A 16,673-nucleotide genomic window follows, 5' to 3' on the forward strand; every position below is an offset into this window, starting at 1 on the left:
CTTAGATCTTATATCGTCTCTTACTATCGCCCTGATCTCATCTTTAATTAAGAGCGCTACCTCACCTCTCTTACCTTCCTGCCTATCCTTCCATATTACCTGATATCCTTGGATATTTAATTCCCAATCCACTCCACCCTGCAACCACGTACCTGTAATGACCACTAAATCATACCCCTTTGTACTGATTTGAGCCACAAATTTACTGACCTTGTTCTGAATACTATAGGCATTCAAATAAAGTGCCCTTACATTTATTGTGCTTTTAAAATCTTGTGTAATGTTTTACTCTTTTGAACTTGAGTTTTCTTCACTCCTTTCTTACCTTTCTCCTTTTTATATTTTGCTTTTTCTTTTTCTTTATCCAGACTTTTCATTTTTACTTTACTTCTCCAATCTGTTGAACCGACCCTCCTACTATTTTGTTTAAAGCCCTATCTATAGCCCTAGTTATACGATTCACTAGGATCCAGGTCCCATGACGGTTCAGGTGGAGCCCATTCCATTGGTACAGCTCCCTCCTTCCCCAATACTAATGCAAATTTCCCATGAATTCAAGACTACTTCTCGCACACCAATCCTTGAGCCACGCATTTAACTCTCTAATCTTCTTGACCCTCTGCCAATTTGTATGTGGCTCAGGTAGTAATCCAGGGATTAGTACCTTTTTGGTCCTGCTTTTTAACTTAGTCCCTAGCTGCTCAAATTCTCTTGGCAGAACCTCTTCCTCGTTCTACCTATGTCGTTGGTACCCACATGGATCACGTCAACTGGACCTTTCCCTTCCCACTGCAAGTTCCTCTGCAGGTCAGATAAGATGTCTCAAACCCAGGCACCAGGCAGGCAACGCAGTCTTCAGGACCTCTATCCACGCGACAGAGAACTCCAGCACTGTCTTTTGGATCCCAGTACCCACCTCACTCACACTCCCACCCTCATGCCCCTGACCACAGACCAAATTTGAGGCAGCTAATCTGATGGGTGTGACTACCTCCTGAAACAGGGAATCCAAGTAACTCGACAGCACCACCACCCCCCCCCCCCCACCCCAACGTGCCGCAGTGTTTGAAGCTCAGATTTCAGGTCATCAACTTTGAGCCTGAGTTCCTCGAGCAGCTAACACTTGCTACAGATGTGGTCACCAGGAACCAAAATCAGGTCCACCAGCTCCCACATCATGCAGCTGCAGCACATCACCTAATCCTGCATCATCTCTTTATTTAATTAGCTGTAATTTAGTGACTTTTTATTCAACCACTTCAAAAGCCCTACTTGCTAATTACCTGTGCCTCCTCACCAAAACCTCAAGTTCCTACTCCTACATTGGTCCCCTCTCACAATGGCTGCTCTGCTTTGACCCTGCTTTACTTATACTTGCTCCTGCTAATGAATCGCAAATTGATTGGTCCGCCGCTAATGCGCCGAGCCCCATGAAATGCTCCTTTTATAAACTTTTCTCCCCAACCTGTGCAAATCTCAATCAATGCTGCCTCTCCCTCTCCCTCTCCCCCCTCCCGCTAATGTAATTGTGGGCTGAAGGGCCTGTCCTGTGCTGTTCATTTTAATTTGCAGAATTAGTGTGAAGCTGGAATCATGATTGTAGTTCCACCTGAATGTTGGCTTTCGGTTCCTTCCCTCAGGACCAGTTGACTTGTAGCAGTGAACTACAGGTCAAACTTGACAGATTTCGGGTACTTGAGGGGATGCTGACCAAGGTTTTCAACAGTGAGCAGGCAGCAGCATTTGGAGCTGAACTGCGGGAAGCTTCGTGGCAGCAAGAATTCTTCACTGATCTCCTGATTAAGAGACGGGGGCAGATACAGGTAATAACACTATCCAAAACACAACAAGTGAGAAACCAGTACACCTGTTTCCACAGTGACTACAGCAGCTTGGTCAGGCACACGAGCTGATGATGTTAGATCAGTAACAACATAGAAAATGCTGGAAGAGCTCAGGACAATCGAAGTTTCTGGTTGGAATCTGGAGAAGGAATCTCGACTGGAAATTTCAACTATGATTTTCCTCCGTCAGTGCTGAGTTCCTTCAGTTCTTCAGTGTTGCTCAAAGAGGGTGTGGTCTGTTAGAGGACCAGACTTGGACTTGGTCCATTTCATCTACAGCAGAAATCTTTTGGCTCAAATGTTTTGGGAGCATGCAAGAAGCACAAAATTTATTTCTTGCCTTTAGATTCAGTGAGGCAGAGGTGCTGCCCATGATCCCATCATCTCTGTGTGCTCTCCATATGTTGCATGTGTCCAGTCTCTGGAGGAGAATCTATATGAAAACCATTTTTCCAGCATCAGTGAACTGAAGATATGTTAGAAACAGTAAAATACAACCTGACTTGCACTAACAGGCAGCACAAACTATGTGTGCCTTTTGGAGTTCCCATTCTATTTCACAAGGATTTTGTCGATTGCAGGATCCATTGAGCCTGACACCAGTACTGAGGCAGTAGAATTTGCCAGTGGTAGGACGTTAGTAACCTGAGAATAGAGAAGGAGAAAGGCAGAGGGCAGTAAATTTGTGGTGAAAAAAGTTTGAAAAATGGAGAGAGAAAGATCCTAGTGAGCCTCATGCAACAGAGAAGCACAGTACACCAACGGCCTTCAGCCCATGTCTTGTAGGTTTGCTAGCATGGTTCGGGAGGGTTTAAACTAATTTGCAAGGGGGATGGGACCCGGAGCGATAGAACGGTGAGAGAAGTGCATGGAGTAAAGCCAGATCTAACATATAAGGAATACAAGGAAGCAAAAATTAGTGGGAAGACAGAGTATTGGGAAGTTTTTAAAAGCTTACTAAAGGAAACTAAGAAGGTCATTAAGAGGGAAAGATTAACTATGAAAGGAAGCTAGCAAATAATATCAAAGAGGATACTAAAAGCTTTTTCAAGTATATAAAGAGGAAAAGACAGGTGAGCGTAGATATAGGACCGATAGAAAATGATGCTGGAGAAATTGTAATGGGAGATAAGGAGATGGCGGAGGAACTGAACGAGAATTTTGCATTAGTCTTCACTGAGGAAGACATCAGCAGTATACCGGACACTCAAGGGTGGCAAGGAAGAGATGTGTGCGCAGTCACAATTACGACAGAGAAAGTACTCAGGAAGCTGAATAGTCTAAAGGTAGATAAATCTCCCAGACCAGATGGAATGCACCTTCGTGTTCTGAAGGAAGTAGCTGTGGAGATTGCAGAGGCATTAGCGATGATCTTTCAAGAGTTGATAGATTCTGGCGTGGTTCTGGAGGACTGGAAGATTGCAAATGCCACTCTGCTATTTAAGAAGGGGGCAAGGAAGCAAAAAGGAAATTATAGATCTGTTAGCTTGACATCGGTGGTTAGGAAGTTGTTGGAGTCGATTGTCAAGGATGAGGTTATGGAGTACCTGGAGGCATATGACAAGATAGGCAGAACTCAGTATGGATTCCTCAAAAGAAAATCCTGCCTGACAAACCTATTACAATTTTTTGAGGAAATTACAAGTAGGTTAGACAAGGGAGATGCAGTGGATGTTGTATATTTGGATTTTCAAAAGGCCTTTGACAAGGTGCCACACATGAAGCTACTTAACAAGATAAGAGCCCATGGAATTACGGGAAAGTTACATACGTGGATAGAGCGTTGGCTGATTGGCAGGAAACAGAGAGTGGGAATAAAGGGATCCTATTCTGGTTGGTTGCCGGTTACCAGTGGTGTTCCACAGGGGTCCGTGTTGGGGCCGCTTCTTTTTACATTGTACATCAATGATTTGGATTATGGAATAGATGGCTTTGTGGCTAAGTTTGCTGATGATACGAAGATAGGTGGAGGGGCCGGTAGTGCTGAGGAAACGGAGAGTCTGCAGAGAGACTTGAATAGATTGGAAGAATGGGCAAAGAAGTGGCAAATGAAATACAATGTTGGAAAGTGTATGGTTATGCACTTTGGCAGAAGAAATAAATGGGCAGACTATTATTTAAATAGGGAAAGAATTCAAAGTTCTGAGATGCAACGGGACTTGGGAGTTCTCGTACAGGATACCCTTAAGGTTAATCTCCAGGTTGAGTCGGTGGTGAAGAAGGTCAATGCAATGTTGGCATTCATTTCTAGAGGAATAGAGTACAGGAGCAGGGATGTGATGTTGAGGCTCTATAAGGCGCTGGTGAGACCTCACTTGGAGTACTGTGGGCAGTTTTGGTTTCCTTATTTAAGAAAGGATGTGCTGAAGTTGGAGAGGGTACAGAGAAGATTCACTAGAATAATTCTGGGAATGAGAGGGTTAATATATGAGGAAAGTTTGTCCACTCTTTGACTGTATTCCTTGGAGTTTAGAAGAATGAGGGGAGACCTCATAGAAACATTTTGAATGTTGAAAGGCATGGATAGAGTGGATGTGGCAAAGTTGTTTCCCATGATGGGGGAGTTTAGTACAAGAGGGCATGACTTAAGGGTTGAACGGCTCCCATTCGGAACAGAAATGCGAAGAAATTTTTTTAGCCAGAGGGTGGTGAATCTATGGAATTTGTTGCCACGGGTGGCAGTGGAGGCCAAGTCATTGGGTGTACTTAAGGCAGAGATTGATAGGTATCTGAGTAGCCAGGGCATCAAAGGTTATGGTGAGAAGGTGGGGGAGTGGGACTAAACGGGAGAATGGATCAGCTCATGATAAAATGGCGGAGCAGACTCGATGGGTTGAATGGCCGACTTCTGCTCCTTTGTCTTGTGGTTTATATAGAGAGGCTTACAGAAACAGAATAAAGGGTGAAAAGGTAGTAAGGTAGAAGGGCTAAAGTGCGTGTACCTCAATGCAAGAAGCATCAGGAACAAAGGTGATGAACTGAGAGATTGGATACAGACATGGCATTATGATGTAATGGCCATGACAGAGACTTGGCTGGCACCAGGGCAGGAATGGATTCTCAATATTCCTGGATTTCAGTGCTTTAAAACGGATAGAGAGGGGGGGAAAGGGGAGGAGCGGTGGCACAGGGATGCTATTAAAGCTGCAGAAAGGGTGGGTAATGTAGCAGGATCCTCTTTTGAGTCAGTATGGTTGGAAGTCAGGAACTTGGAGGGAACAGTTACTTTATTGGGAGTATCCTATAGGCCCCCTGGTAGCAGCAGAGATACAGAGGTGCAGATTTTGGAAAGGTACAAAAATTAAAGAGTTGTTATCATGGGTGACTTCCCTAATATTGATTGGCACCTGATTAGTTCCAAGGGTTTAAATGGGGCAGAGTTTATTAAGTGTGTCCAGGACGGATACCTGTCACAGTATGTCGACAGGCCGACTAAGGGGAATGCCATACTAGATCTAGTATTAGGTAACGAACCAGGTCAGGTCACAGACGTCTCAGTGGGTGAGCATCTGGGGGACAGTGACCACCGCTCCCTGGCCTTCAGCATTATCATGGAAAAGGATAGAAACAGAGAGGTGCCAGAGAGTGGTGGTAGAAAATTGCTTCTCTGAGTGGAGGCCTGTGACTAGTGGTGTGCCACAGTGATCAGTACTGGGTCCATTGTTATTTGTCATCTATATCAGTGATCTGGATGATAATGTGGTAAATTGGATCAGCAAGTTTGCTGATGATACAAAGATTGGAGGTGTAGTATACAGTGAGGAAGGTTTTCAGAGCCTGCGGAGGGACTTGGATCAGCTGGAAAAATGGGCTGAAAAATGGCAGATGGAGTTTAATACTGACAAGTGTGAGGTATTGCACGTTGGTAGGACAAACCAACGTAGAACATGCAGGGTTAATGGTAAGGCACTGAGGAGTGCAGTGGAACAGAGGGATCTGGGAATACAGATACAAAATTCCCTAAAAGTGTCGTCACAGATAGATAGGGTCGTAAAGAGAGCTTTTGGTACATTGGCCTTTATTAATCGTAGTATTGAGTATAAGAGCTGGAATGTTATGATGAGGTTGTATAAGGCATTGGTGAGGCCGAATCTGGAGTATTGTGTTCAGTTTTGGTCACCAAATTACAGGAAGGATATAAATAAGGTTGAAAGAGTGCAGAGAAGGTTTACAAGGATGTTGCTGGGACTTGAGAAACTCAGTTACAGAGAAAGGTTGAATAGGTTAGGACTTTATTCCCTGGAGCGTAGAAGAATGAGGGGAGATTTGATAGAGGTATGTAAAATTATGATGGGTATAGATAGAGTGAATGCAAGCAGGCTTTTTTCACTGAGGCAAGGGGAGAAAAAAACCAGAGGACGTGGGTTAAGGGTGAGGGGGGAAAAGTTTAAAGGGAACATTAGAGGGGGCTTCTTCACACAGAGAGTGGTGGGAGTATGGAATGAGCTGCCAGACGAGGTGGTAAATGCGGGTTCTTTTTTAACATTTAAGAATAAATTGGACAGATACGTGGATGGGAGGTGTATGGAGGGGTATGGTCCGTGTGCAGGTCAGTGGGACTAGGCAGAAAATGGTTCGGCACAGCTAAGAAGGGCCAAAGGGCCTGTTTCTGTGCTGTAGTTTCTATGGTTCTATGAAAATTTTTAATTCGGGAAGGGCAAATTATGAGGCTGCCAGGCTAGAACTTGCAGGTGTGAATTGCCTGGAAATGTACTATGAATATGTGGTTGATGTTTAGGGATCTCTTGCAGGATGTTAGGGATAAATTTGTCCTGGTGAGGAAGATAAAGAATGGTAGGATGAAGGAATCATGGGTGACAAGTGAGGTGGAAAATCTAGTCGGGTGGAAGAAGGCAGCATACATGAGGTTTAGGAAGCAAGGATCGGATAGGTCTATTGAGGAATATAGTGTAGCATGAAATGAGCTTAAGAAGGGGCTGAGGAGAGCAAGAAGGGGGCACGTGAAGACCTTGGCGAGTAGGGTAAAGGAAAACCCCAAGGCATTCTTCAATCATGTGAAGAACAAAAGGATGACAGGAGTGAAGGTAGGACCGATTAGAGATAAGGGTGGGAAGATGTGCCTGGAGGCTATGGAAGTGAGCAATGTCCTCAATGAATACTTCTCTTCTGTATTCACCAATGAGAGGGAACTTGATGATGGTGAGTACAATATGAGTGAGGTTGATGTTCTGGAGCATGTTGCTATTAAGGGTGAGGAGGTGTTGGAATTGTTAATATACATTAGGATGGATAAATCCCCGGGGCCTGACAGAATATTCCCCAGGCTGCTCCACGAGATGAGGGAAGAGATTGCTGAGCCTGTGGCTAGGATCTTTATGTCCTCATTGTCCACAGGAATGGTACCGGAGGATTGGAGGGAGGCGAATGTTGTCCCCTTGTTCAAAAAAGATAGTAGGGATAGTCCGGGTAATTATAGACCAGTGAGCCTTATGTCTGTGGTGGGAAAGCTGTTGGAAAAGATTCTTAAGAGATGGGATCGATGGGCATTTAGAGAATCATGGTCTGATCAGGGACAGTCAGCATGGCTTTGTGAAGGGTAGATTGTGTCTAACAAGCCTGATAGAGTTCTTTGAGGAGGTGACCAGGCATATAGATGAGGGTAGTGCAGTGGATGTGATCTATATGGATTTCAGTAAGGCATTTGACAAGGTTCCACACAGTAGGCTTATTCAGAAAGTTAGAAGGCATGGGATCCAGGGAAGTTTGGCCGGGTTGATTGAGAATTGGCTTTCCTGCAGAAGGCAGAGGGTCGTGGTGGAGGGAGTTGGACTGGAGGATTGTGACTAGCAGTGTCCCACAATGATCGGTTCTGAGACCTCTGATTTTCATGATTTTTATTAATGACCTGGATGTGGGTGTAGAAGGGTGGTTTGGCAAGTTTGCAGACGACACGAAGGTTGGTGGTGGTGTAGATGTGTAGAGGATTGTCGAAGATTACAGAGAGACATTGATAGGATGCAGAAGTGGGCTGAGAAATGGCAGATGGAGAAGTTTGCAGACGACACCAACCTTTGTGTCATCTGCAAACTTGCCAACCCACCCTTCTACCCCAACATCCAGGTCGTTAATAAAAATCACAAAAAGTAGTGGTCCCAGAACAGATCCTTGTGGGACACCTCTTGTCGCCATCCTCCAATCTGAATGTACTCCCTCCACCACCATCCTCTGCCTTCTGCAGGCAAGCCAATTCTGAATCTACCTGGCCAAACTTCCCTGGATCCCGTGCCTTCTGACTTTCTGAATAAGCCTACTGTGTGGAACCTTGTCAAATGCCTTACTAAAATCCATATAGATCACATTCACTGCACTACCCGCATCTATATGCCTGGTCACCTCCTCAAAGAACTCTATCAGGCTTGTTAGACACACATCTGCCCTTCACAAAACCGTGCTGACTGTCCCTGATCAGACCATGATCCTCTAAATGCCCATCGATCCCATCTCTTAAGAATCTTTTCCAACAGCTTTCCCACCATAGACGTAAGGCGAACTGGTCTATAATTACCCGAACTATCCCTACTACCTCTTTTGAACAAGGGGACAACATTCGCCTCCCTCCAATCCTCCGGTACCATTCCCATGGACAATGAGGACATCAAGATCCTACACTTTAGAAGGACATACTCCAAGGCAGAGTACAAAGTAAATGGCAGGATACTTGGTAGTGTGGAAGAGCAGAGGGATCTGGGGGTACATGTCCACAGATCCCTGAAAGTTGCCTCACAGTTAGATAGGGTTGTTAAGAAAGCTTATGGGGTGTTAGATTTCATAAGTCGAGGTATAGAGTTTAAGAGTCGCAAGGTAATGAGGCAGCTCTCTAAAACTCTGGTTAGGCCACACTTGGAGTACTGTGTCCAGTTCTGGTCACCTCACTATCGGAAGGATGTGGAAGCATTGGAAAGGGTACAGAGGAGATTTACCAGGATGCTGCCTGGTTTAGAGAGTATGCATTATGATCAGAGATTAAGGGAGTTAGGGCTTTACTCTTGGGAGGGATGGAGGATGAGAGGAGACATGATAGAGGTGTACAAGATATTAAGAGGAATAGATGAGTGGATAGCCAGCGACTCTTTCCCAGGGCACCACTGCTCAATACAAGAGGACATGGCTTTAAGGTAAGGGGTGGGAAGTTCAAGGGGGTTATTAGAGGAAGGTTTTTTACTCAGAGAGTGGTTGGTGCATAGAATGCAGTGCCTGAGTCGGTGGTGGAGGCAGATACACTAGTGAAATTTGAGAGACTACTGGAGAGGTCTCTGGAGGAATGTAAGGTGGGGGGTTATATGGGAGGCAGGGTTTAAGTGTCAGCACCACATTGTGGGCCGAAAGGCCTGTACTGTGCTTTACTATTCTATGTTCTATGTTCTAAAGGAAGGATGAGGCTGATAAGGGAAGTCAACGACAACAGAAAAGCAAACAAGAGGGCGTAAAATAAAGCCAAAATTCTTGGGAAGTTAGAGAATTGGAAAGTTTTAAAATAGCAACAGAAGGCAACTAAAAAAGCCATAATGAGAGAAAAAATGGATTATGAGGTAAGCTAGCCAATAATATAAAAGACTACACTGCAAGTTTAAAAAAATATATAAGGAGTTAAAGAGAGGCGAAGATGCATATTGGACTGCTGGAAATTGACACTGGAGAGATGGCAATGCAGGGACAAAGTAAAATCGGAGGAACTTATTAAATATTTTGTACGACCTTAAGATATAGGAGCAAAATTAGGCCATTTGGTCCATCAAGTGTACTCCACAACTTCTTCATGACTGATCCATTTTTCCTCTCAGTCCCAACCTCCTGCCTCCCCCCACCCCCGCATCCCTTCTGACCAATCAAAAATATATCAACCTCTGCCTTAAATATACATACAGACTTGGCCTCCACAACTGCCTGTGGCTAATAATTCCACAGATTCACCACTCTCTGGTTAAAAGATTCCTTCCCATCTCCGTTCTAAAAGGATGTCCCTCTGTTCTGAGGCTGTATCTCCTGGTTATAGACTCTCCCATCACAAGAAGCATTCACTCTATCAAGGCCTTTCACCATTCGATAGGTTTCAATGAGGTCACCTCTTATTCTTCTAAATTCTGGTGAATGCAGACCCAGAGCCAACAAATGCTGTTCATATCACAAGCCATTCAAACCCAAAATCATTTTCATGAACCTCCTTTAAACCCTTATTTTTCTAAGATAAGGGGCCCAAAACAGCTCACAGTACTCCAAGTGAGGCCTCACCAATGCTTTATAAATTACATACTTGCTTTTATATTCTAGTCCGCTTGAAATGAATGCTAACATTGCATTTGCTTTCCTCACCACAGATTCAACACGCAAATTAACCTTTGGGGAAACCTGCACAAGGACTTCCAAGTCCCTATGTGCCTCAGATTTTTGTATTTTCTCTTCATTTATTAAATAGTCCACCCCTTTATTTCTTCAATGAAAGAGCATGAACATAAACTTCCGGACACTATTCCATCTGCCACTTCTTTGCCCATTCTCTTAATCTGTCTGAGTCCTTACGTAGCCTCTCTGCTTCCCCAAAACTACCTACCCCTTCCCTATGTTCATAGCGTCTGCAAACTTTGCAACAAAGCGATCAATTCTATCATCCAAGTCATTGATACCCTACCTTTGTCATTGGTACCAACATGTACCACAGCTTCCAACTGCTCGCCCTCCCTTCAAGGATATTCTGCAAACGCTCAGAGACGTCTTGGACCCTGGCACCCGGGAGGCAACACACTATCCTGGCGTCTTTTTTACTGCTGCAGAATCACCTATCTGTCCCCCTATCTTTCGAGTCCCTATGACTATTGCTCCACTTGACTTTACGCTACCCTTCTGAGGCTCAGAGATAACACAGTACTATTGGTCTGGCTGCTGATGCCTTGTCCAGATAAGTCATCCCTCTTTGCAATATCCAAAGGGGATTACCTGTTGCTGAGGGGAATGGCTACAGGGGTACCCTGCACTGACTTACTTCTCCCTTTACCTCTCTTGAGTCATAGGAGAGGGGTAGAGGTCCCGCACAGTAAGTTTAGGGAGTTAGGAAGGAGACTGAAGAGCAGGACCTCCAAGGTGGTAACCTCTTGCTTACTTCCATTTCACGAGCTAGTGAAGGTCAGAACAGGAAGAGACCATAAAACGTAGGAGCAGAATTAGGCCATTCAGCCCATAAAGTCTGCTCAACCATTCCATCATGGCTGATCCCAGATCTCATGCGACTCTATACACCTGCTTTCTCGCCACATCCTTTAATGCCCTGACTGATCGGGAAACAATCAGCTTGCGCCTTAAATCTACCCACAGACTTGGCCTCCACCACGGTCTGTGGCAGAGCATTCCACAGATTCACTACTTTCTAGCTTAAAAAAAATTCCTCCTTGCCTCTGTTCTCAATTTTGAGGCTGTACCCTCAGGTTCTGAATACCCTCACCATAGGAAACATTTTCTGTACATCAACTCTATCTCGTCCTTTCAGCATTCGGTTTGCTCTCTCCTTGGCTTTTATATTGGCTTTCACTTCTCATATTAGCAAAGGTTGTGTCATCTTTCTTTGCATTTAGAAAATTAAACCAGAGACCAGTGAAGAACAGTGCAGCTTTGTCGAAGGCAAGGGAACATCAAATGCCGCTTATATTCTCAGGAAAATTATCGAAAGGTCAATAGAAGTACAAGAAGACCTATAATCTGTTTCATTGACTACACAAAAGCCTTCAACTTAGTGAAACACCAAGTCATCATGAAAATGCTTAAAAATATTAATATCGATGGAAAAGATCAAAGAATAATCAGGAATCTCTACTGGCAACAAAGTGCAGCCATACGGATAGACAACGAGATTGGTTAATATCAACCAATTGATTACCTGACTGGCAGACCACAGTACGTGTGCTTGCAACACTGTGTGTCCGACAGAGTGATCAGCAGCACTGGGGCTCCACAGGGGACTGTCTTGTCTCCCATTTACACCTCGGACTTCAACTACTGCACAGAGTCTTGTCATCTTCAGAAGTTTTCGGATGACTCTGCCGTAGTTGGATGCATCAGCAAGGGAGATGAGGCTGAGTACAGGGATATGGTAGGAAACTTTGTCACGTGGTGCGAGCAGAATTATCTGCAGCTTAATGTGAAAAAGACTAAGGAGCTGGTGGTAGACCTGAGGAGAGCTGAGGTACCGGTGACCCCTGTTTCCATCCAGGGAGTCAGTGTGGACATGATGGAGGATTACAAATACCTGGGGATACGAATTGACAATAAACTGGACTGGTCAAAGAACACTGAGGTTGTCTACAAGAAGGGTCAGAGCCGTCTCTATTTCCTGAGGAGACTGAGGTCCTTTAACATCTGTCGGATGATGCTGAGGATGTACTACAAGTCTGTGGTGGCCAGTGCGATCATGTTTGCTGTTGTGTGATGGAGCAGCAGGTTGAGGGTAGCAGACACCTACAGAATCAACAAACTCATTCGTAAGGCCAGTGATGTTGTGGGGATGGAACTGGACTTTCTGACGGTGGTGTCTGAAAAGAGGATGCTGTCCAAGTTGCATGCCATCTTGGACAATGTCTCCCATCCACTACATAATGTACTGGGTGGGCACAGGAGTACATTCAGCCAAAGACTCATTCCACGGAGATGCAACACTGAGTGTCATAGGAAGTCATTCCTGCCTGTGGCTATCAAACTTTACAACTCCTCCCTTGGAGGGTCAGACACCCTGAGCCAATAGGCTGCTCCTGGACTTATTTCCATCTGGCATAATTTACATATTATTATTTAATTATTTATGATTTTATATTGCTATATTTATACTCTATTCTCGGTTGGTGCAACTGTAACGAAACCCAATTTCCGTCGGGATCAATAAAGTAAGTCTGTCTATCTATCTATCTGTCTATCTATCTGACTTTAGCTTCTCCTACTCAAATTCCTGAATTATATATATGAAAGTTAAAATAAGTAGTGCAAAAGAGTAGTGAGGTAGTGTTCATGGCTTCAATGTCCATTCAGAAATCTGATGCAGAGGGAAGGAAGCTGATCCTGAATCATTGAGTGTGTACCTTCAGGCTTCAGTACCTCCTTCCAATTAGTCATTGTTATCGTGGCTATCCCTCAAGGTCGAGGATGATGGTCTTCGTTCTGAAGAAGTGGCCCACAGTGCGAAGACGTGTGTATTTGTTTAACGTGTACTTGATGTTGCACTCCAAGAAGCACACGATGCTTCACAAATCAACCAACTGATCCCAATGGCATGGAAACCACGACGATTGGAGCTGATGGATTTGTTGCAGCCTTCATCTGCTTTCACAGCCGTTGAGTTCCAAGTAACTTCGTCCGCCTGTTCCACCGTTGACGTCTTGGTTGGATTGTTCTTTGTCAGGAACCTCACCCTCGACCTTACCGCCATGGGTGACCCTACCAGGAGCATAGCTCCAGATGGCACCGCTCTCAGGATCACAGGACCACTCAAGCTTCTCCACCACGACAAGGTGACAATCCACGGAGAAGTAAGTTGGTAGCAATTAGTAAAGGGCATAACCTAGTTGGCTGCCTATGACAAGTGGTGTTCCTCAGGGGTCAGGATTGGGACTGCTGCTTTTCACATTGTTTGTCAGTGATTTGGATCATGGAATTGATGGCTTTGTGGCAAAGTTTATGGATGATACGAAGATAGGTGGAGGTGTATGTAGTGTTGAGGAAGCAGTACAATTGCAACAGGACTTAGACAAACTGGAAGAATAGACAAAAAAGCGGCAGAGAGAATACATAGAAAACCTACAGCACAATACAGGCCCTTTGGCCCACAATGCTATGCCAAACGTACTTACTTTAGAAATTACCTATGTTTACCCATAGCCCTCTATTTTTCTTATCTCCATTTACATATCCAGGAGTCTCTTAAAAGACCCTATCATATCCGCCTCCACCACCATTGCCGGCAGCCCATTCCACGCACTCACCACTCTCTGCGTAAAAAAACTTACCCCTGACATCTTCTCTGTACCTACTTCCAAGCACCTTAAAATTGTGCCCTGTCGTGTTAGCCATTTCAGCCCTGGAAAAAACCTTTGACTATCCACACAATCAATGCCTCTCATCTTCTTATACACCTCTTTCAGGTCACCTCTCATCTTTGGCCACTACAAGGAGAAAAGGCCAAGTTCACTCAACCTATTCTCATAAGGCATGCTCCCCAATCCTGGCAACACCCTTGTAAATCTCCTTTGCACCCTTTCTATAGTTTCCACGTCCTTCCTGTAGTGAGGTGACCAAAACTGAGCACAGTACTCCAAGTGGGATTTGACCGTGGTCCTATATAGCTGTAGCATTACCTCTCGGCTCTTAAACTCAATCCTATGGTTGAAGAAGCCAATGCACAGTATGCCTTCTTAACCACACAGTCAACCTGTGCAGCAGCTTTGAGTGTCCTGTGGACTCAGACCCCAAGATCCTTCTGATCCTCCACACTGCCAAGCGTCTTACCATTAATACTATACTCTGACATCATATTTGACCTACCAAAATACTGTATTCTGCCATCATATTTAACCTACCAAAATTGATGTTGAGAAATGTATGATAATGTATTTTGGTAAAAGGAACCTCCTCTGGACTCTCTCCAATGACAACATTTTTGGTAAAAGGAACAATAGTGTGGACTGTTATCTAAATGGGGAGAAGGCTCAAACCTCAGAGGTGCACAGGGACTTAGAAGACCTTGTTCAACACTCCCAGAAAATTTGCAAGTTTACAGGTTGCATCTGTGATAAAGAAGGCAAATGCAATTTTGGCATTTATTTCAAAGGGAGTTGAATGTAAAAGCAAGGAGATTATGCTAAGGTTTTATAAGGCACGAGTCAGGTCACACTTAGAAACATAGAAAACCTACAGCACAATGCAGGCTATTCGGCCCACAATGCTGTGCCAAACATGTACTTACTTTAGAAATGACATAGGGTTACCTGTAGCCCTTTATTTTTCTAAGCTCCATGTACCTATCCAGGAGTCTCTTAAAAGACCCTATCGTATCTCTCTCTACCGCCATTGCCGGCAGCCCATTCCACACACTCACCACTCTCTGCATAAAAAACTTACCCCTGACATCCCCTCTGTACCTACTTCCAAGCACCTTAAAACTGTGCCCTCCAAGTTTATAGAACATAGAACAGTACAGCACAGTACAGGCCCTTCAGCCCACAATGTTGTGCCGACCCTCAAACCCTGCCTCCCATATAAGCCCCCAACTTAAATTCCTCCATATACCTGTCCAGTAGTCTCTTAATCTTCACGAGTGTATCTGCCTCCACCACTGACTCAGGCAGTGCATTCCACGCACCAACCACTCTCTGAGTCAAAAACCTTCCTCTAATATCCCCATTGAACTTCCCACCCCTTGCCTTAAAGCCATGTCCTCTTGTATTGAGCAGTGGTGCCTTGGAGAAGAGGCGCTGGCAATCCACTCTATCTATTCCTCTTATTATCTTGTACACCTTTATCATGTCTCCTCTCATCTGCCTCCTCTCCAAAGAGTAAATCCCTAGCTCCCTTAATCTCTGATCATAACGCATACTCTCTAAACCAGGCAGCTTCCTCTGTACCCTTTCCAGTGCTTCCACATAGTCATAGTCATAGTCATACTTTATTGATCCCAGGGGAAATTGGTTTTCGTTACAGTTGCACCATAAATAATAAATAGTAATAGAACCATAAATAGTAATATGTAAATTATGCCAATAAATTATGAAATAAATCCAGGAGCAGCCTATTGGCTCAGGGTGTCTGACCCTCCAAGGGAGGAGTTGTAAAGTTTGATGGCCACAGGCAGGAATGACTTCCTATGACACTCAGTGTTGCATCTCCGTGGAATGAGTCTCTGGCTGAATGTACTCCTGTGCCCACCCAGTACATTATGTAGTGGATGGGAGACATTGACCAAGATGGCATACAACTTAGACAGCATCCTCTTTTCAGACACCACCGTGAGAGTGTCCAGTTCCATCCCCACAACATCACTGGCCTTATGAATGAGTTTGTTGATTCTGTTGGTGTCTACTACCCTCAGCCTGCTGCCCCATCACACAACAGCAAACATGATAGCACTGGCCACCACAGACTCGTAGAACATCCTCAGCATCGTCTGGCAGATGTTAAAGGACCTCAGTCTCCTCAGGAAATAGAGACGGCTCTGACCCTTCTTGTAGACAGCCTCAGTGTTCTTTGACCAGTCCAGTTTATTGTCAATTCGTATCCCCAGGTATTTGTTATCCTTCGCCATGTCCACACTGACCCCCTGGATGGAAACATGGGTCACCGGTACCTTAGCTCTCCTCAGGTCTACCACCAGCTCCTTAGTCTTTTTCACATTAAGCTGCAGATAATTCTGCACACACCATGTGACAAAGTTTCCTACCGTAGCCCTGTACTCAGCCTCATCTCCCTTGCTGATGCATTCAACTATGGCAGAGTCATCCGAAAACTTCTGAAGATGACAAGACTCTGTGCAGTAGTTGAAGTCCGAGGTGTCAATGGTGAAGAGAAAGGGAGACAAGACAGTCCCTCGTGGAGCCCCAGTGCTGTTGATCACTCTGTCAGACACACGGTGTTGCAAGCACACGTACTGTGGTCTGCCAATCAGGTAATCAAGAATCCATGACACCAGAGAAGCATCCACCTGCATCGCTGTTAGCTTCTCCTCCAGTAGAGCAGGGCGGATGGTGTTCTACGCACTGGAGAAGTCAAAAAACATGACCCTCACAGTGCTCGCTGGCTTGTCCAGGTGGGCGTAGACAAGGTTCAGCAGGTAGATGATGG

At 44.8% G+C, this 16,673-nt stretch overlaps 1 protein-coding gene across 6 annotated transcripts in view; it reads left to right on the forward strand.

Annotated features, from left to right (window-relative positions):
• syne3 (spectrin repeat containing, nuclear envelope family member 3) overlaps window positions 1–16,673 on the forward strand; it is a 175,207-nt gene that overhangs the window by 116,830 nt on the left and 41,704 nt on the right. For all 6 annotated transcript variants that reach the window (XM_072274879.1, XM_072274903.1, XM_072274898.1 and 3 more), the window contains one exon: window positions 1,641–1,823. In XM_072274879.1, coding sequence (XP_072130980.1) covers window positions 1,641–1,823 — 183 coding nt within the window. The remainder of the gene's footprint in view (window positions 1–1,640; window positions 1,824–16,673) is intronic.

This window comes from Mobula birostris, chromosome 1 (genome assembly GCF_030028105.1).
Source record: "Mobula birostris isolate sMobBir1 chromosome 1, sMobBir1.hap1, whole genome shotgun sequence".
Lineage (NCBI taxonomy): Eukaryota > Metazoa > Chordata > Chondrichthyes > Myliobatiformes > Myliobatidae > Mobula > Mobula birostris.